General features: G+C 47.0%; 1 protein-coding gene and 1 long non-coding RNA gene across 2 annotated transcripts; both read right to left on the bottom strand.

The window, feature by feature from the left end:
- Nucleotides 1–4,909: 4,909 nt before the first annotated feature.
- On the bottom strand, nt 4,910–6,281 carry LOC120511195. The gene is made up of 2 exons (XR_005629684.1): nt 5,999–6,281; nt 4,910–5,876 (listed from the first exon to the last, which is right to left on the bottom strand). It is a non-coding gene; the product is annotated as an uncharacterized LOC120511195 (long non-coding RNA).
- A 355-nt stretch (nt 6,282–6,636) lies between these two features.
- On the bottom strand, nt 6,637–19,934 carry UBE2G2 (ubiquitin conjugating enzyme E2 G2). The gene is made up of 5 exons (XM_039727931.1): nt 19,421–19,934; nt 19,289–19,334; nt 13,958–14,076; nt 10,404–10,544; nt 6,637–8,569 (listed from the first exon to the last, which is right to left on the bottom strand). Exons 1-5 carry the CDS (start codon nt 19,530–19,532, stop codon nt 8,457–8,459), a joined length of 531 nt encoding a protein of 176 aa, XP_039583865.1. The 5' UTR covers nt 19,533–19,934; the 3' UTR covers nt 6,637–8,456.
- Nucleotides 19,935–20,219: the final 285 nt, after the last annotated feature.

Below are 20,219 nucleotides of genomic sequence, written 5' to 3'. Positions count from 1 at the left end.
CACCCCGTTGGATGGACAGCACCCAACCCAGGCAGCCGTGAGCACACTGACTGTGGGAACAGTGCTCTGGGTGTTTTCTGTAGATCTCAGGTCTGCACAGAGGCAGAAGAGCAGGACAGGGGCCTACAGGTCACTGCAGGAGCTCTGCCTGGACCCCCAGCTCCACCTGCAATGGGAAAATTCTGCTTGGCTTGGAGCTCAGCTGAGATCTCTCTGCCAAGGGAATAAAGAGCAATGCAGAAGCCAAGGGGAAGCAGGCAACATTCATGTTCCATGCTCACTGCCTGTGCTTTAATTTCCTTCAGCAACGACTCTTGTCCCAACCCTGGGGTTGTGCAGAGCAGCTGGGGTTTTGGAAACACCTCTGAGCTTTCCTGCACCAGGATCAGCAGCTCAGCAGGCTGAACAAGCACACCTAGGGGCTCTGCGTGGGGAGCTGTCAGCTTGGCCAAGCAAACCCCACGCCAAGGCTCTGTGCTGACTGTGCCCAGAGATGTTGTGGACTCTCCATCCCTGAAAATGTTCAGTGCCAGGCTGGATGGGGATTGGAGCAACCCGGGCTAGTGGAAGGTGGGTTGGAGTCAGATGAGCTTTAATATTGCTTCCAACACAAACCACTTGGGGATTCTGATTCTGTGATCTCTCTCCGTAGGCTGCCTTGGAGAAACACCTGAGCCCCAGGGCTGGCTCTGGCACGGCGAGAGGAATCTCCCTTGGCAGAGCAGGGGGAAACCCTCCTCCCCTGTGCTTGTAGCCTTTGATCTGGGCAGTGACCACACGCAGCAGCTCTCAACAGGCAGAAGGCAGAAAGCAGCAAGAGCCACAGCGAGGAAACCCAGGGATTTCCCCCCACGTGCTCGGGCCCACTGAGGACTGCCAGGGATAGAAAATGGGAAGCACAGTGCTGCTTGGGCCAAAATGACCCCATGGCTGCCAAGTCAGGGAGCAGTCAGCAACTTCTCTGCCACAAGCCCAGCTCAGACCCCTGCCCGGGAGAGTGTGGGCACCACAATCCCCTCCCAGAGCTGGCAGCAATCTGGGCTGAGATCCCTCAGCAAACAGCAGCTTTAGCATCTGCAGCCACAAGAAAACCGCCTGCCCCCAGACACAGAGAATCACTGGCCCATTTTATCGCTGGTGTGACAGTGCCAAGGTTTAATTGTGCCAGGAGCGAGGATCCCGGCTCGGGCTGCCCGTGCCCACCCGCCGGCAGCGAGCGCGGCCCCATCTCCTCCGACATCCGGCGAGGAAAGGGAACAAAGGCACAGAACAATTCCTATTGTTTTCCGGAACTTTCTTCAGGGCAGCTCTTCCAGCGCAATGCTGCTGCCCAGTTGTGAAAAAGGCGAGTTTTACGAGTGGCTTTTCGCAAATATTAAAATGAATATTATATGTGTTGTGTTAGAAAGTTATGCTGTGTTCATTTTCTTAAGTAGTGTGTTAAATATAGTTTTAGGTTATAACATAATGTTAAAAAAGAAACAATGCTATGTAGGATACTTTTTTTTTAAGAAAGGACTCGCACCGAGATAGCAGCCACAGGACACCTAAATCTTTCAGAGAAAGAGAATTTATTTCCCCAAAGAAAGGACTTGCACCGAGATAGCAGCCACAGGACACCTAAATCTTTCAGAGAAACAGAATTTATTTCCCCCTTATCACAAGAAACTAACTTCTTCCTGCCTCTCTCAGCCCTGAAGGCACTGTCAGGATTAAGAGGAAGAAGTCGACACTGACCAGACAGAATCCTTTGTTTGAATGGAAGTTATGCATTCTGTATGAGGTGTATGAATATGCAACAGGCTACTGTTTTTCAGGGTTAATCCTCTGTTAAAGGTGTGTCCTTTTTCTGGCTTATTTCACCCAGAAAGAGGTCCCCAGCCTGTCCCTAACTCTTTGTTTTTATTGTCTCGTATTGTCCTAACCTCAATTGTCCAAATTTCATTACTCTAACTATATTACTATTTTTATAACCATTTTATTACTATTAAACTTTAAAAATTTTTTAAATGAGTGATTGGTGTTTTTCACAGCAGTCACTGTGGCTGCAGCCCCCCACGCTTGGAGCGGGGCAGGTGCCAGTGGGGACACGGGTCCTGTGCCAAGGTGCCTGCCACCAACCCTCTGAGCCTGCACAGAGACACAGACAGCACTCTTAGCAGGGTTATCTGCTCCCCACAGCTCCTCTCCTGCTCCACAGCAGCACCGGGCATTCCTGAGGGGCTCAGGCATGGGAATATGGCAGTGCTAGGTGAATGGTTTGTCTCCATGATCTCAGAGGTCTTTTCCAACTAAACAATTCTGTGATGACACCCAGATTCCTGTGACCAGCCAAGGCACAGTGCCTGTGGTGGGGAAGGAGAGAGCTCAGCACGGGCTCAGAGTGAAGGAGATCACCCTGATCACTTGTCCAAGGGAAGTAGAACACCCTGATCACTTCTCAAAGGGAAGGAGATCACCCTGACCACTTCTCCAAGGGAAGGAGATCACCATCATCACTTCTGTGGGTCTCCCCCACAGAAGCATCTACAAAAGCATCTACAGAAGAATCATATAAAGGTTTGGGTTAGAAGGGACCTTAAAGTTCATCCAGTTCCACCCCCTGCCACGGGCAGGGACACCTTCCACTGTCCCAGGTTGCTCCAAGCCCCGTCTAACCTGTCCTTGGACACTCCCAGGGCAGCCATAGCTTCTTCTCTGAGCAAAGAAGGCATCTACTGTGCGAGAGAGAATTCAGCCTATGAGCCTTGTAGGATGGTGATGAATGGTTAAACAAATCAAACCAGTCACTGACTGGGTGCTCCAGGGACAGATCCTGAAAGTTTAAAATGCTAAGTGAGGCTGGATGGGGACACTCTGGACAAGTGGCTTCTCCAGTAACACTGATGTTTTTGTAAAGCCACACTTCATACAGAGCCTTAGGAGCTTCCTACAGCCCACAAAGCCCAGCTCTCCCACCAAGGCCATGCCCAGGTTCCAAGGAGAAGATCCCATATCAAACCAGGATGTGGCAAGGACAAAGCTCAGCTTCTAACTGCCTCTCCAGACAAAGTGAATTGGAAAGCACCTGGACTCCAGCCTGCCTGTCTGCCATCCTCCTCCATTGCAAGAACTGGTGAGAAAAGCCAAGCTCTGGCTGAGCAAAGCCTCTCTGAAGCCACACTCACAGCAAGCCTATTAGATACCAAGGAAGGATCTCCAGCCCCAGAGGTTTTTGCTTCAGAACAAGTTCACCTGATCCAACCCACTCCGTATTTCACCATTTCCTAGCTCCTAGGGATGGATGGCAAGGGGAAAAAAGGCATCCCTGGGGAAGAGCTCTGCTGTTCATTTTCAGCCTGGAGACCTGGGCATGTCTCTAACACACCTGTCTCACAGAGGGAGATCCCCCAGCATTGACCTGCTGACCAAGCTTGGAGGGATCCATCTGGGACTGGCTCTCCCTGAGGGGTCTTGCTCTGACTGGCAGAAGAAGACAGGAGAGGAGTCTGTGTGAGCCCACCCCAGGCAGACTCAGCAAAGAAACCCCGATTCATTCAACATCCCCACGCCAGCCCAATTGGGCTCAATCTGCCAAATTATTTTGGCATGGGGAAAACTGTTTGGGGCCCAAACTTCCATCCCAGCTGTGGGTGGAGAGCCTCCCCAAGCTGGGCCCTGCACCCAAGAGCGTGGGTGCCCCCCACCCCCTGCGTGTTGCATCCTGCATTTGTGCTGCTTTGAACCCACCTCCCGTGTCACCCCGCAGCCCTGGCTGCAGCAGGGGTGTTTGCCTCCACTCCTCAGTGAGCTCTGGCCCAGGACAGCCCTTCCTGGCCACCCCCTGCATCCCTCCAGCCAGGGACAGAGCCCCAGCCTCATCCCCCACTCAGGATGCAGAGGAAGGGGACCCAGGGCAGGACTTGGCTCATCTCCCCCACGCCCTTCAGGGACATGACCAGACAGACCCGCTCCCAAATCCCTCCTGAGAGCTCCCCCACACCCTGCTCACACCAGCAGCTCCCCTGTAACAACCCCGGGGCCGTGGCACTGCCATTCACCAGCTATCCACAGACCCCATCATCTCCCCCCCTGCCCAGTCCCCTCTTGGGGCGGTGAGCCCCCTTTAAAAAACACCTGGCTGGTTCTCCTGGGGCTCTTACCCACCTGCCCAGGGAGAAGACCCTGGGAGATCACCAGGACTGGAAGGCACAGAGCTCCCAGCCACCCCACACTCCTGTGGGGCCATGAGAGCACCAGGCAGGACCACCAAATGTCACACGGCTGGAACACTTCCCTCCTCAGTGATGTTTCATCCCTGCAGCACCAGGGAGCCTGGCACAGCACTTCTGGTGCCCAAGACATCAGGTGGCACCTGGCAGCAGGAGAGGGGACATCAGGAGCCCTTGCAATGCCACATCCATGACAATCCCAGTATCAGCAGCACGGCTGGCACTGGGAAGGGACATTTCAGATCTGTGCTGCTTCTCCTTTCCATTCTCACAGGGGGAAAACACATAGAGCATCCTCACCAGGAAGACACCTGGCACAGAGCTTCCCTGTTGCATCCATCCCAATGCAGAACACCACCTTCCACCCAAGATATCACCCCAGAAAGGCAAAAAAAAAGCTGGCAGGGAGCCCGGGGCTGGCTCTGCCCCCGAGCTGCAGCCGTTTCATGTGGCTCCAACGCCTCTCACACTTTCAAAGGCACACCAACCCAGCTAATGGATGTCTCACAGCCCACTGTGTGTGTTCTGACACAGCCCCTCTGCCAAGGGAAAACAACAGTGAGCGTGTGTGGATGTGTGTATATACAAAGGCTTGACAGAGGATGTTGCTTGCATTTTTACAGCTTTGTTGAAGGGTTTGGTTGGGGTTCTTTTTTTTAATGTAAAAGCCTAAAGCAAATACAATCCAGAGAAAAGGATTTTTTAAAAAAAATCTTTAATACTTTACCTACATGCATAACACCTGTAGAGCTCTGAGACTCCCCAAGGAACATGTTTTATAGTAAATGTTTCAGGCTGAAAAAACACAACTGCTCAGAAAAACATTGCTACTGGCCACTACTGCACATCCTGCCAACAGGAGTGTTCATTCAGGGACACAATGGAGTTTTTCAGGGAAGTCTATCCCAGGAGCTACACACCAGCTTTACAAGCTTTAACCTTCAGGTGTTCCCCACCTGCAGCAAGGTGTCTGTGCCATGGAACCCTCTCAGCTGGTCACAGCAGGAGCCCACACAGCTCCACTGTGTGAGCTGAACCCTCCTGCTTTATGCAAGGATTCATTTTGTTGCAGAATAATGAAGTTTTAACTCTTTTTGGCAAAGAGAAACAGGGAATCTAATGTGCCAACCACACTGCCACCTTCAAACCTTCCACAGAATCCCAGAATGGTGTGGGTTGGAAGGGATCTTAAAGCTCATCCCATTGCAGCCACTGCCATGGGCAGGGCCACCTTCCACTAGCCCAGGCTGCTCCAAGCCCTGGTCTTGGACATTTCCAGGGATCCAGGGGCAGCCACAGCTTCTCTGGGCACCCTGTGCCAGGGCCCCACCACCCTCACAGGGAGGAATTCCTTCCTGAATGCACACAATGAGCAATGAATTTCTTTTGACAAACACAAATGCTCACCCACGGGCTTCAGCTGAGTAAACAGCCACCAGCTAGGACAGCTCTCACCTCACCACCAGGTTTCAGTCCTCTGAGGTGAACTCCTGCCCACATTTTGTCACCTTTAACACTGAGAGGTAGATATAGTCACTGGGGGGCTTCAAATGCTATCAGCAAGCCCACTGCATGTCAGTTACTTAAAAAATAAAGGTTTTTTACTTTGGAGCAGAGATTTGAGGACTATGGGAACTCTGAGTGGGAAGTGGGCATGTGAGAAACCTGCTCAAGTGGAAGCTGTCCCTGTCCATGGCAGGGGGGTGGAACCAGATGGTCTTTAAGGTCTGTTCCCACCCAAACCATTCAGTGGTTCTATGAGCTATGGAAGTGGGCATGTGAGAAACCTGCTCAAGTGGAAGCTGTCCCTGTCCATGGCAGGGGGGTGGAACCAGATGGTCTTTAAGGTCTGTTCCCACCCAAACCATTCAGTGATTCTATGAGCTACGTGTCCTCCTCAGATCCAAGTGCTGATACCAGCACATTCTGAATGAATTCACCTGCTGCACGTTCACCACAACTTCCTAGGTCAGACACACAGCTATAACAACATTTGTAAGGAGCAAACTACACCCCACCTGCCCACCATCAGATTTTTATATTTCCTTTGAATTACCTAGCCACTGCTAGCATTAACGTGTCCTCCTCAGATCCAAGTGCTGATACCAGCACATTCTGAATGAATTCACCTGCTGCACGTTCACCACAACTTCCTAGGTCAGACACACAGCTATAACAACATTTGTAAGGAGCAAACTACACCCCACCTGCCCACCATCAGATTTTTAGTTTTCTTTGAATTACCCAGCCACTGCCAGCATTAGAGACAAGACATTTGCCTGGAAAGTCCATGCAATCATGTCAGCTCTTTCACTCCTAAAGTGTGCCATGTTTTAACTGGGTTAGAATGAACCCTTGCACCCCTTTGGAAGAGTCTCAGCTGTGTGGTTACTCAGATACAACACCCACTGCAACACATTCATGTACAACTATAAAAGGAGAAAATATAAGCACTTTATTTTCAGTATACAGACTAAATCCCACCATAAAATCAAGATAATGAGCAAGCACACATGAATAAAACACTCAGCACTTAAGCAAACCCCACTTTTGCCACATCTGTGTTTCTGCAGTGGCTCCTGCAGCTCTCCAGGGTTGTTCCCAAAGGTGGCTGCAGGACTCCCAGGAACAATCCTCCCTCTACTCCAGAAAACACTCCCAGTTCGCATAAAGTGCTACATTTTCCTGTATGCCTTGAAATACTAGTTAGGTACAACACTATTTCATCATCTCTGCTCCCAAGCTATGTCCAGTCCCACTTCCACCCCGACATCAAAGCCACAATTACTTCTACAAGGAGGTAAAATCAGCAGGTTGTAGCAACACAACTCTCCAGAGGTGCACAACGATGGCAAAGTGTGATGTGCAGCACAGACAGCAAGACAGAAATGCTGAACAGTTGTACCACACACATGCACACCATCACCTCTGTAAAGCTTTCTTCATGGTGTGACTCCTTCCACATCACAATTTTTCACATTAAAAAAACAAAAAAACAAACCAGCCCTTGTCAAATTTAGCCCATTTAAAGCTGCCAACAAAATTGGATTCCATGTGCTATCAGTGGGCATGTTATTGCTTGTAGTAAATTGGAGAAATTTGGACCTACACATAAGATTGGCTTGCAAAGCAGAAAGGTCAGCAGAGGTCCCTCAGCAGATTTAGGAACTGACCAGCTGGATTTCCTGCACCCCTCACACTGGCTACAACACTGCAAATGTCCAAAGCACACACAGTGCCATGCTCAGCAAACAGCCCATGCTCTCTGGCTCCCATTTAATGCACAAGAGCACTCAGTGTAGTGCCACAGGTCACTTCTGTAAGTCCATCATGCTCACCTTGGCTCCTTCACCTGGAAATGGGTGACAGGGCTGGAATGGCAAAGCAGTGCCAAACCCTCTCAACACTCACATGCCACCAGAGTGAGCTGATATTCCTGCAGAGCTGTGAACATGCCCAGCCCAGCAAACACATCCTCACTGGATTTTCCAACCTGCCTCACCCAGGTGACCTTGCACAATCCAGCCTTTACACCTCATGCCTCTGAGTGTCAAGTTTACAACTGAGTGTCTTCAAGGACTAATAAAGCAGCTCTTGGGATTTCTGCCAAGCCAACACTGACTCAAAGGCTCAGTACAAACTCACAGTGCTACATGGGAACACCAGGCCATTCCAGACCCCCAGCCAGTCCTCACAGCTCACTCCCTACAGTTCCTTTCTTTGCTAACACACCTTGACTACAGCCCTGCTATACAGCCTCTCCTGCTAACTATACTCTTCAAATCAGATCTGACTGCAACTGCTGCCCTTAACCTAACAAGTACAGAATGGATAGAGTAATTCCTGTCTACTGCTGCTCCAGATGCAATGCTACCTATAAAAACACAACTAATTCTGCCAGCAGACGATCCAAAGCAGCACTGCTCTCCAACAGCAGATGGGTGAGGGAGGGCTGCAGATTGCCAAGTCTCCAGGCTTTCCACACCACAAAGTAAGGCAGCAACAAGCAGCCTTTGAAACAGCATTGTCTCTGTATTTTTCTCTACCATTAAATCCCTTTTTCACAATTTAGTGAGTGAACTAGAGGCTTCTCTGGAGCAGTGGAAGAAAAGAGATGGTAAATAAATAACGAATTATAAGAACTAGGCCAATAGTTTTACAAAGTTTTCCTTTTTGGTACCAGCACTGAGCACTGCTCGTTTCCAGGTGGAGAGAAATACAAAACACTTCAGTCTCTCTGTGAGCTTAAAGTCCAAGTGACTTCTGCACAATCTGCTTGGCAATTTTGTTAAATTGTTCTCTGTCTTCCCGCCACATCTTGGAGGCATCTACATTGGCTCCACTTTCATCATTTGGCTCTGAAACAAGAAAGACAAAAGTAGGTGGGCAATGGAGCTTCTTGCTTCTTCAGAAATGCCACTTCCCCAAGGCTTTGAAACACTTCCCCTCCTTGAGACTGCAGAAACACCTCCACAGCAAGTCCAGTGACAGCTCCTGCACTCCCAAAAGGCTCTGATTTAACCAACCACAAGAGAAAGGCTATCACAACAAATTTGAGTTTAGGAAAGAAACAAGTGGCACAGGAGCAGGAGTTTCTTTTGTTTGTGCTTTCAGCAGTGGAGCCCCACCATGCACATGGCCAACACAATGTGGCACACCCAATACTGTCAAGGGCTTTTAAAACAGTGTGTTTTTCCCCACAGAATTTTTTTTTCTTGTTCTCCAGCTTCCCAGACACTCCAAGCAGGCCATCCAAACAGGTTGTCACTTGTTGGGATGGCTTGTTCTATTAAAAACCAACAAAACAATCCAAGGAAACCCATGGAATATGCTTTCACTTCTGCAACATCTTTCATCAGATGATTTCAGAATGCTTTATGAAGCACATGGAGTGCTGAAGTGCCAGGGGCTCCACATTTTTTATGGAGGTGAGCTGAAACCTAGGATTTACAAGGCCAGTTCATGGCAGTATCTAAGTTCCATCCTTCTCCACGTGATCCTGATGGTCCACCTGAAAAACCAGCAGGTGTGCAGGTCACCCAGCCTGCTACACCTGGGCTTACACTGCAGAGCCAGGGCTCAGAGTTTTAAACCAGTACCCTGAAAGAAGCTGACCACTGGTGTTTTAGGCTAATTGCTCCAAAAGCCATGGGAAAAGAGGATGCACAGGCAGGGAAGGAGAGCAGGTGGCTCCCAGACTTCCCAGTCCAGGTGAGGCTGCACCACAAACCAAGCTCTTGGCTGGGAATCCCATGGGTACTGTTTGTCTGCACAGCTTCCCAACTGCAGGTTACTATTCCAAAGCTAAAACAGCCCCATGCAGGAATCTGTTGCTTGCTCTTTGGCCAAGTTTGCAGCTTCTAAACCCATTTATCCTTCACAACCAGTTCTGAGGGACATGGCTCTGCCCTCTTCAGGCAGTTCAGTGGCTGAAGTGTGGAAAATAATCAAGTTCTGAGGGACATGGCTCTGCCCTCTTCAGGCAGTTCAGTGGCTCTGTCCACTGTGTGGAAAATAATCATTTTTTCAGAGAGCTGTACATGACAGAGGTGATCCACAGCCCTTATTAGATTTAGGAAAAACCATTTCAAAGGCTCCACAAAGAGTTTTTCACCCCAGGTCTCTTCTCAAGAAGCCTTCCTCTGAACCAGAGATGGCAGAGCAGGGCACATTCCCAGGCCAGGAACAACAAAGAGAAACAGAGTGTGCTGGCTTCTGAACCAGAGGCCATGGACTCCAGTTTACTGTACTGGTTAGGTCTGATAACCCTTCAGCTGCCAAAGCCAAATCCAACACAGGCTGTAATCCACAGCTTTAAAACATAAAGAACAGCATAGCAAATCCAGAGGGCTTTGTCCAGCTGACCCATCACTACTGTCCCAGCTGCTACCAGCCTGGAAGGAAAGCCTTGCAGTAACCCCCAAACAGGAACACCTGCTACTAATTCAGTTGCACTTTTTCCAATTTTTTCCACCTTTCTCAGAGCACTGGTTCACTAATAAATAAATAAATCCCATTTTTTCCAATTTTTCCCACCCTTCTCAGAGCACTGGTTCACTAATAAATAAATAAATCCCAGGGCTTTAAGACCTGTGGCTGCTGCTGAGCAGCTTTCCACGTGCTTTGCTCAGTGAACAAAGCCAAAAGCAAGAGGCAGTGACTCAGGAGGGCTGCCAGGACAGCAGTGCTCACCTGCCAGCATGCTCACAACTGACAGGAGGATCTTCTCCACGCTCTGCACGGGGCTCCACCGCTCCGCGCTGCTCTCGTAGCCCATGGGGTCATCCCCAGGAGCATGAAGGATGGAGATGCACACTCTGCCATCTGGATAAACTGCACAAAAAGTACACAGGATTGGTTGTTACTTAGTGGAAATGCTCAGATGCTCTCCATGTCTTGGGCATAGATCAGCCTGAAGACTTAGCTCTTGTGTGATTAAAACTAAATCCAGGTTTAAATTTCCTCTTTCAGCATATGAAAGACAAAACCCCAGGACAAATCTTCTTTAAGCAAAGCTAACAAACTCCTTCCCCAAGTGCCTGCTGGGAGCACTTGTGGCATTTAATAACCAGTGAAAGGCTCCATGGAAAAAATGAACGGTGCAGCCTGGTGGAATAAGGCAAGAATTTATGCACAGACACAGCTCCAAGCAGGCAATCAGTCCCACTTAAATGGAAATGAATGCACTGAATGCACATTGGAGTCCTCCACTGGACTGTGACCATGGAAAGGATTACACAAAGGAGGGAAAAGTGTTATGTTATATATATTATAAACATGAGAAAAAAATAACGTGTTATGTTAAATATATTATGAACAGTAGAACTGATCTTTTTTTGAACATTACTGAGGTGCAATCAGAAGAATTCCCAGTACTATTTTTTTTTTTTTTGCTTAAAGCTCGGCTACATTAAAGCACCTGGAAACAGAGAAACCTATGAATTAAGGATCCAGGTGCTTCCCCTCCCACCTTTAGCATAATCAACAGTGTCTGCAACAGCACAAGTTGTCTTCACAGAGACTGGACTCCACTGACTTGGAAATGAAACTAAACAAAGGTTGAAGAGGCACCTCACAAGAAAACACTGCTCTACCAGTGGCCTAATTCTCTTAAATGGCAGGCTCCTGAGGAATGACAACTTTAGCACAATAATTTCAGGGCTTCCATTCCTCAGGTCACCAAGCTGGTGCCATTGCCAGGGAAGCAAGATAAACCAGGTGGGAATGACTGCTGGAAGCAGCTGTGCTCATTTCCAGCTCCTTCCATGCATCCAGCTATGTCTGCCCAAGCACTGTGGAGGACTTTCATTTACAGTCCTTCCTGCAGCCCCAGGCTGGGCACTGGAGCTGGTCTAACCATAGCTGGAAGAGGTGAAAACAGCAGGTGCTGAATCAGCACTTCCTGCAAGTCAGGAACCCACTGGCAGCAGGGATTTCCCTGCTGAGGGAGTCTCCTGTGCCTGTGCAGTGCCTCATTTAAAACAGCTGGAACACAGCAGCACAGCCAGGACATCAAAGGCTGATTGCAGGAAGATGTATGGACCTTCTCTCCCTCTGCTCAGGTGAGACCCACCCCTGTCCAGCTGAGGGGCCCCAACCCAAGGACGTGGAGCTGTTGGAATGAGTCCAAAGGAGGCCACAGAAACAGGCTGGGAGTGCTCAGCCTGGAAAAGAGAAAGCTCCAGGGGGACTTCAGAGCCCCTTCCAGTGCCTTATGGGGCTCCAGGGGAGCTGGAGAGGGACTTGGCACAAGGGGGGATGGCTGCACACTGCCAGAGGGCAGGGTTAGATGGGATATTGGGAAGGAATTGTTCCCTGAGAGGGTGGTGGGAACCTGGCACAGGGTGCCCAGAGAAGCTGTGGCTGCCCCATCCTTGGAAATGTCCAAGGCCAGCCCGGACAAGGCTTGGAACAACTTGGGACAGTGGAAGGTGTCCCTGCCATGGGTTTTAATGTCCCTTCCCACAATCCTTCCCAAACCACCTATGATCCTGTGATCTCCCCACACTGATGCCCAGTAGCAATGCAAGCAATGCTATTCATTACTACTTAGTTACTTTTTCCAGAGCATCCAAGGTCACTGTAATGTAAGAAAAGACAGTTCTGTGGTATCTCAGCTCCCCCTTCACATAAGATAAACTGCAAAGATGAGGGGACACACCAGACTTTTTAAACATTTTCTTTGTGATTTCTCACAGGGGGAGAAATAAACAGAAAAAGCACAGCCCAGCCACCCCTTTTTTCAGCCTTTCTGGGTAGAAGCAGCCCACCACAACCCCAGCTGGGAAGATTCAAGTGTCTACTTCAGGTGAGCTCAGCTTCAGATTAAGAAAACTCCAAGACACAGGGCTTTAAAGAGCTGAGCTGACCATCCAGTGTGTTCCAATTATCCCATGGAAGAAACACCCATGTGTAAAGCCACTCTTTAATACAGGAGTCAGGCAATTTGTGCTTCTCCACACCCCACTCCTCCTGGCAGTGCTGCACACAACACAGCTGCAAGCAGTGAACCTCAAGCCAAGGCCACAGCTGGAGCTGCAGGGACAAGGATTTGCTCAGGGAGACCAGTCCTGGCAAGAAATTTGGGTGAATTAGTCCAGCTGGAGCAAGGTGCTGACATGGCTACACTGCTTGAAGTGCCAAAGTGCCCTGTTGTGACATGAGAGCTCCAGAGGTGATGCCACACTGCCTTGGGCATGTCCACACAGTTCTGTGCTGTGACATGCAGGTGTGTCCTCCACAGGAGAACAAAGATGTGGATTAAATGGGCAAGAACCTGCACAAGTGGTGCTTCCAGAAGGGAAAAACTAAGAAACTTCAAGAAATTGCAAAATTCTTTGTATATAGGGTGAAATAAATTGGTTCCCAGCTGAGATTATGACCTGTGTTTTCCAAGTGCAAGAATGTCAGCTGAAGAAGAAGCACTAGGCAGGAGCACAGCTTTTGCCTTTTCCTTAAGGAACCTTAAGGTTTTTTGAAAAAAACTTAAGGTTTTTTTCATGTCCAGGGCTCAAACTTGTTAAATGTATTTCTTGTCACTGAAATTACTCCCACTGAAGAGTCTTCAGGTAATATTGTCACTATCACAGATTCACTAAGGTTGGAGAAGGTCTCTAACTCAGTCAGTATCACAGAGGAAAGACCAGCAAAGTATTAATATTAAACACCTGTAAATGTGTTGTCTGCTTGGACAGAGCACTGTATTTCAGAGAGATCCCCTCAGAAATGTTAAACCTGTGATTTTCATGGGGCAAAAGCCATGCTGCACCCATGAACAACTTTTCATTCATTAAAACAACATTAAATACAAGCCACAGAGCAAGACTGAGTTTATGGTGTGTTGGGACAATGCTCTCAAGCACATGGTGGGATTCTTGGGGTGTCCTGCAGAGGGCCAGGGGTTGAACACCATGATCCTGATGGGTCCCTCCAAACTCAGCATATTCTATGTTTCTATGTCTGGAAAGAGCCTGCATGAATTCACTAAGTCTCACATCCTGTACAGAAGATTTAAAGGCATGGAATTTGCTGGAATCCTTGTTGGATGAGCAAAAGTTTTATGAGGAATAATGGGTAAAGATAAAAGGACCCTAAGACAGAGCAAAACTGCTGGGCAGCTGATTGCTCTTGCTGCCTGCTCGAGGTTGGAAAGGAGAGAACCACGCTTGGGAGGGATGCCAGTTCTCCTGCTGCAAAAGTTTCTTTTTAAGCTGCACAAGGCAGCATGTTTGCTGCACCAGACTCACTGTTGGGATGGAACATCTCACACGTGAACCTCATCTTCGGAGGGCTCAGCGGGTAATCGAGCGGGAAACTCAGGATGGCAGGGAAAACCCCATACTCAAAACAGGTGTCTTCAGGACCCCTAGAAACAGAAAAAATGTTATTCACCAATGTTTTAAACAGCTCTTTCACCCATGTTCGTGTCTAATGGCACGTGTGAGGCACAGGTTACATCATCTTCTCCAGGAAACAAAGAGTTAAGGTGCTCTCACCCCACACCTCATAAACTTAAATCCCAAATATGAGGCTTGGGAGGCATGGGGGAAATCAAAGCTTGCACGCTAAATTACTAGGAAGGTCACAACACTGTTTAATTAGCAGGGTGTGTCTGGATATAATTGGAGTATCTGGCTCCAAGGCATGTTCCAGGATTTGAGTGTCTGCACGTCAAGCGAAAGCAGAGGCAGGTGTGGGACTCCTGTGCCTTTGAAGATACTGTTATGCTCTGCAAGACAGAGATGTCAAATGCTGGAGCTCAAAATTAATTTATAAATGCCACAGAGATCCCAACTGCCAGTATCTAGCACAACCACACAAACACTTATCACTGTCTGATGCAGAAAGCACAGCAAAGGTTTGTAAAAATAAAAACACGGCTCAGAGACCATAATTGTCAGAAGAGATGCAGGACAACAATGTGTCTTTGCAGACCTCAGCTACTGAGTTTGCCCTCCCTCCTGTGCAGGTGGAGAACAAATGGCTTCATCAGGGCCCTTGTAGCAACATTTCCTTATTGTGTTCAGAATCTAGTTCAAAGTGCAGTTGAGTTGAGAACATAAAGACAACTATTTTATCCTGCCTACATAAAACACTTGTGGAAAGTGAGCAAAAAACAAGTTATTTGTGAGCAAAAAAACAAGTAATAAATCATTAGTCATGATTTATTCAAACTTGATGAACCATCTGGAAGTTGTAACACAAACATGATTTCCCTTGATTGGAAAGATGATGAAAAAAGCTTCAGCACCAAAAACTGTTGCCAAGGAAACCTCATGTATTTAGTAAAAGGCCGCTCAAATAAAGGTTCCACTGTCTGGGAAATAAGGGTTAGGAATATATTCATGTTTCCTCCTCCCAGTCCACATTCTCCATGCCAGAAAGAACATTGAAGTTGGAGAGCAGCAAATCCTAAAGCGCTGGAAGACTTATTGTCTCAAACTTGGGGATTCAAAAGACTTGGCTGGTAGATAAACACAAGAACAATGTGATTTAAACATGAACATTGACACTGGTAGGTAAGGTAAGAGAAATGCACCAACATTCTGCAAGAATGAAAGCTAAACTGTCTCAACCACTTTGTTCCCTTTCTAGCCTTTTCCCTAAATTTAGTCAGGATTCAATTCACATCTGAGAGTAAACTGAATGCATTTTTTCCTGACCATTTTAATTCCAGCTGCATTTTAAAGGCTTATTGTTGTACTTCTGAGAGTATGTACATACAGGCATTGAAAAGCTGGTGGGTGTCTATGTTCTGTTTTGAGAGCAAACCCACAGCCTTAAGGGCTCTTCTGTCAAATACACTCAACCCAACATACTCCATTTTAGTCCCTGTATTATGTGAGCAAAATGCTTTTGTTTTAGCCACTCAACGCTGCCAGGATCAACTTCAAAGAAATTATTAAAGTTAATCCAAGACAGCATTTGCAACTACAAAACACTCAGCATTTGAACTTGACAGCATCACTTTTAGCTCACAAAGGACACTGGCAGGGCCAGGGAGATAAGAGCATGGCAGCTGCTGCTCTGCACTGATTCCAAAGCTGACAAGAAGACAAAACATGAAAATGAGAAGCTCTGACTTCCAGGAGCTGGCTGTAACTCATGCAAGGGGCAGAGAAGAGTGGTGGGTACCTTCCAAATAGGAGAGAGAAGTAGCTTGAGGAGGACAGCTGTTGGTTAGTTTGGAGAAAAGGCTCCTCAGGGGGGACCTTCTCCTACAGCTCCTGACAGGAGGGTGCAGCCAGGTGGGGATCAGGCTCTGCTCCCAGAGGACAAGAGACAAATCAAGAAGAAACAGCCTCAAGTTGCAACAGGGGAGGTTTAGGTTGGATACGGGGAAAAATTTCTTCCCTGAAAGGGTTGTTCAGCCTTGGCACAGGCTGCCCAGGGCAGTGGTGGAGTCACCATCCCTGAAAGCACTCAAAAAACATGTGAATGTGGCACGTGGGGACACGGTTTAGTGGTGGATTTGTCAGTGCTTGGGGAATGGTTGGATTTGATGCCTTAACCATTCTGTGATTCTAATTCTATAATCACAGCTTCACATACGTTTGCAAATGGCTTATTTGTAAGAAGATGCTGGAAAAACACCAAACCCCACAATCATCAGATGCCCAAAAGGGGAATGGAAACAAAAGTCATAAGCCTAATTATAGATCTAATTACCTTTCTAAACAGCTTTGTGATACGTTGTCTTCAATTTCTACTGTTTTGTTTTCAAGCAATCTTAAGGCTAATAAAGTTCTTAACCATTGCGTGCTTTTGTGTCTTTTGGGGATAAACTTTAATAGCAGCACACTTGTACATGCCAGCCAAAGAGGGCAAAACTTGGCCTTGAAATGTTAAATCCATGAAGACAACACAGCCTGAAGGACCTCACCCAGCACTGGGGAATTGAGCAACATAAGGCAAACTCTCCTGAAATGATGTTGCAAAGATCTGGCTTTCAACAATGCTCCCCACCTCCGGTCTTCAGGGAAGTTTTCACATGGGTATGTTCAGTTCTGTGCCCATCCCACTCATTTTAGGAGTGTAACATTTGTTCTCTCCTTTATTTTATTATGGTCTTAATATTTATGTGTTTCACATTCCTCCAGCACTGCTGCTGCAGACAAGAACACTGGAGATACAAATAATTATTATTTCCATTATTTAAAAATGCATTATTTTTTCTCCAAGTCAAGCTTTTACATCAATCTATGTAACATTACCCAGCCTACCTTTGAATTGATAAATGAGAGATGTCTTTTCTCTCTTAGGTCTCTTTTTCAAAGTTATGTGCCATTATATGTGCTCTAGCTTTATATAAACTGGCTGAAGGAAAGAAAGTATTCTGTTCTTTTCACAATTATGTTTCTTACCATTTGCACTTCATCTGTCTAAAAATTTGAAGGCAGCTTTACTCCCATTTTCTCATCTGCACACCTCATTCCCTGCATCTCACACAGCACATTTGAGATTACAAAACACTGGAGGAGACCACCACAGACAAATACAAACAAGTCATGTAACTTACTTTCCAAAGGCACTGCAAACACTGCTACTAACAAGGTTTGTTAAAGAGATGAAAGTAACCAAATGTGTTTGGGGTAAACATGTTTCTATTGTATCACACCTTCAAAATTGAGCAGATCTTAAAATATAACTTTATTATGACACACACACAATACAGAAACCAAAATTAAAGCACCTCCGCCTCTCATTTTACGCTGACAAAGACCTGAAGCTCAACACTCAGCACTTTAAAGGCCTTTCAAGTCTGCAAAGCAGCTCCTCTGTTCTTTAAGGATGTGACAGGAAACATCAGAAAAGGTATTTTCTAGGCAATTCAGAAGTACTTCTGAGCATCCCTCAGGAAACCTCTACTCAGTCTGCTAGGAGGAAGTACCAATAAGCAGGAATTTCCTTCCATGTTCCAAGAAGTGCATTAAACCCTCTGGGATTTCCACACTCCCAGCAATCACAGCTGTCTGACCTGAAATCTGGCCCATTACAAAGCAGATGTGCTGACTATGCCTCTCACAGAAAGCCTAAGACCCTGCAGCCAAAATCTCTGCTGTCAGGCAACAGAACAACCTATTTCCATGCTAAGTGTTTATTTTGAGAGGACTGAGCCACCAGGAAGCACAACCTGTTATCCCAGGAGAAATCACTGCACATAAGCAGAGGCATTTGCCAACTCTTGCCATCAATGAGCAAACAAGCAGTGGTAATCCAAACCTCCACTCACCAAGGTCTAAAATAACTCAGAGGCTCTGGCTTGCCATGCAGCAGGATCACCCACACAGCCACTTTGTGTGGAACAGGGAACTCGCTGCAGCTTTTGTATTGGTTGCATGCCTGAGCCCAAGAGACAGAAATCTTGTTTTTCATCCCTAGACAACACATTCCAAGCAAACCCAGCTAGGAAAACTCTGCCACCCACGCCAGGTTGAGAATCTCCCCAGTCAGCACTGGTGGCTGCAGGGAAAACCTGCCCAGATCACAGCAGGCACTGCCTGCTGCCCCCAGAGTCCTGCAGACAACCAGCCCTGGCTGAAGGAAAGGAAATCACCAATTCTCCCCAAAAGAATCCTGAAATACACAGCCAGGATCTACCCTAACAACACACCACTGGCTGCAAGATGGACTCAGTGGTCTGGAGCTTCTTCATCTTTTTATTGTGCAGTATTTGCATAAATTGTCAGATGTGAGTGACAAATGTCTTTTTTCCTCTCCTTTAGCATTTTAGAACTTTATTTTGTCGAAATCACCAGTTATTCCATGTACTCAAAGTTCCCAAAGAAGGTACAGCATGAGTAGGAGTACAAGAAAGAGAGAAGACAACCTGTCAGATGATGGGCAAAAAGATTTTGTCTTTTCATGGCAAATTTTGCTACCAACAACCACACCCATCAGCTGGGGAGTGGAAGAGAGAGAACACAGTTTTGTAAAGGAGTTCAATTTCATCACCTCCAAAACACAGCAGGTCAGGATCAGAGCTATTCACCAACAAAAGAGTGAATCTCTTTCTACACAAAAGCACTGCATTCAACTCTTGACAACACCAAATGATTCATGAAGTGTAAAGAACTTCAAAAGAATTTTTACTTAAATTTCAATACTATTCTGATCAGAACCTTTCAATACTTCAAGAAAAAAATTAATAGTAAGTAAACTAATTTTAGACATTGATTTTTTCTCCTGTCATTAATAATTTGAGTATTTTGCTCACCTCAAAACTTGTCCTGCACTTGCAGTAAAGCAATGTCCAACAAGTATGTGTGATCTACAAGCAACTGTTTGTTTCCTACAGTGTTTGTAAATGTAACATATACCCAAGGAAACTCAAATGAGGATTCCTGACAAATTTGTGAGCTTATTATTATGACACCTGCACAAGAAGTTATGATATCAAGTTGTACACATCACCAATGCTGCCTCTGTCACTCTGTTTGAAGTCCAGATTTCCAGCCCAAGGCAGGCCAACGCTGATGCCACACAGAACTGACAGTACTTTTTGACATTCTCTCTCTCCTAGAAGCTCATCACAGCAACTGCTCATTTCAGCCACCAAACAGTAATATTTAACTCACATGATCAGGGCTTCCCATTCAAAGAAGTTCTCTTCATTCATGGGACCTGTGAAACAGAACAGAACAATGTTCAGAGCCACCTGAACACAAGGTCACAGCTCCAGAGTGCACAAACCCTGCTCAGCTCCTCACCTGCCACAATCCCTTCTGGTGGGTTCAGGGTCAGCTCTGCAAAAACAGAAACACAAGGAAGATTGAGGTGACTTGTGAGCCCAAACATTTCAGGGGGTGTGTGAGTGGCCATGGCTTAGCACAGAGGCCCCACCACCATTGCTTAATGTGTTCTAGACAAATATGGCACTTTGGGGTTTTTTGGGCTCCTAGAACTAGCCTTGGAATCACAGAATTGCTTAGGTTGGAAAAGACCTCTAGGATCATTGAGTCCTCTGTCTTCTCAGAGGCAGTAATTTAAACCTGAGAAGGAGGACAAAAACATTTCACAAAGCCTGGGAAACACTCTTCTCTTGCACCCCTGTGGTATCTGCTGGATCCTGTAACAGCCTGAAGTTTGTATTCCTGTAACCTCTTTGCACCATTCAGGTTTGATGCACCTCAGTGCAAAACCCAGAACGACACAAAAACAGGAGAAGCAGACACGTGAGAATTCAATCCAACCTCCTGTGTGGCCTGGAAAATGTGAGTTAAAAAAAAAAGAAGCATCAATAAAACAGCCATAGCTGCACAGGCAAGTTTGGATCCATGAATCCTCACTTTCTCTAGAAACCTAATACAATTCCAAATTCATGGAACAATCTTCAGCATCAGCCCCTTACCTCAGGCTGGTGAAGGCCAGTACACCACATGCTGATAAAATAACAACCAGATTTTCTCTATTTAGTGGACTGACCATCAGTTTCTAGGTTCTGATGTTCTGCAGGGAGGCAGCAGCAGCAGCTGAGCACAGTTCAGCCACAAACAGACAATCAACTGT

This window comes from Passer montanus, unplaced genomic scaffold, assembly GCF_014805655.1.
Source record: "Passer montanus isolate IOZ18808 unplaced genomic scaffold, ASM1480565v1 scaffold63, whole genome shotgun sequence".
NCBI classification, from domain to species: Eukaryota; Metazoa; Chordata; class Aves; order Passeriformes; family Passeridae; genus Passer; species Passer montanus.
This window is presented reverse-complemented; position numbering and strand designations above follow the sequence as displayed.

Excerpts from the sequence above, each read along its gene's own strand:
- UBE2G2 (XM_039727931.1), bottom strand. The coding sequence starts at position 19,532 with ATGGCCACTCACACACCCCCTGAAATGTTTGGGCTCACAAGTCACCTC. Across the intron at positions 19,335-19,420 it reads ACCAGAAGGGATTGTGGCAG|GTCCCATGAATGAAGAGAAC; the intron begins GTGAGGAGCTGA and ends TCTGTTTCACAG. Across the intron at positions 14,077-19,288 it reads GAATGGGAAGCCCTGATCAT|GGGTCCTGAAGACACCTGTT; the intron begins GTGAGTTAAATA and ends TTCTGTTTCTAG.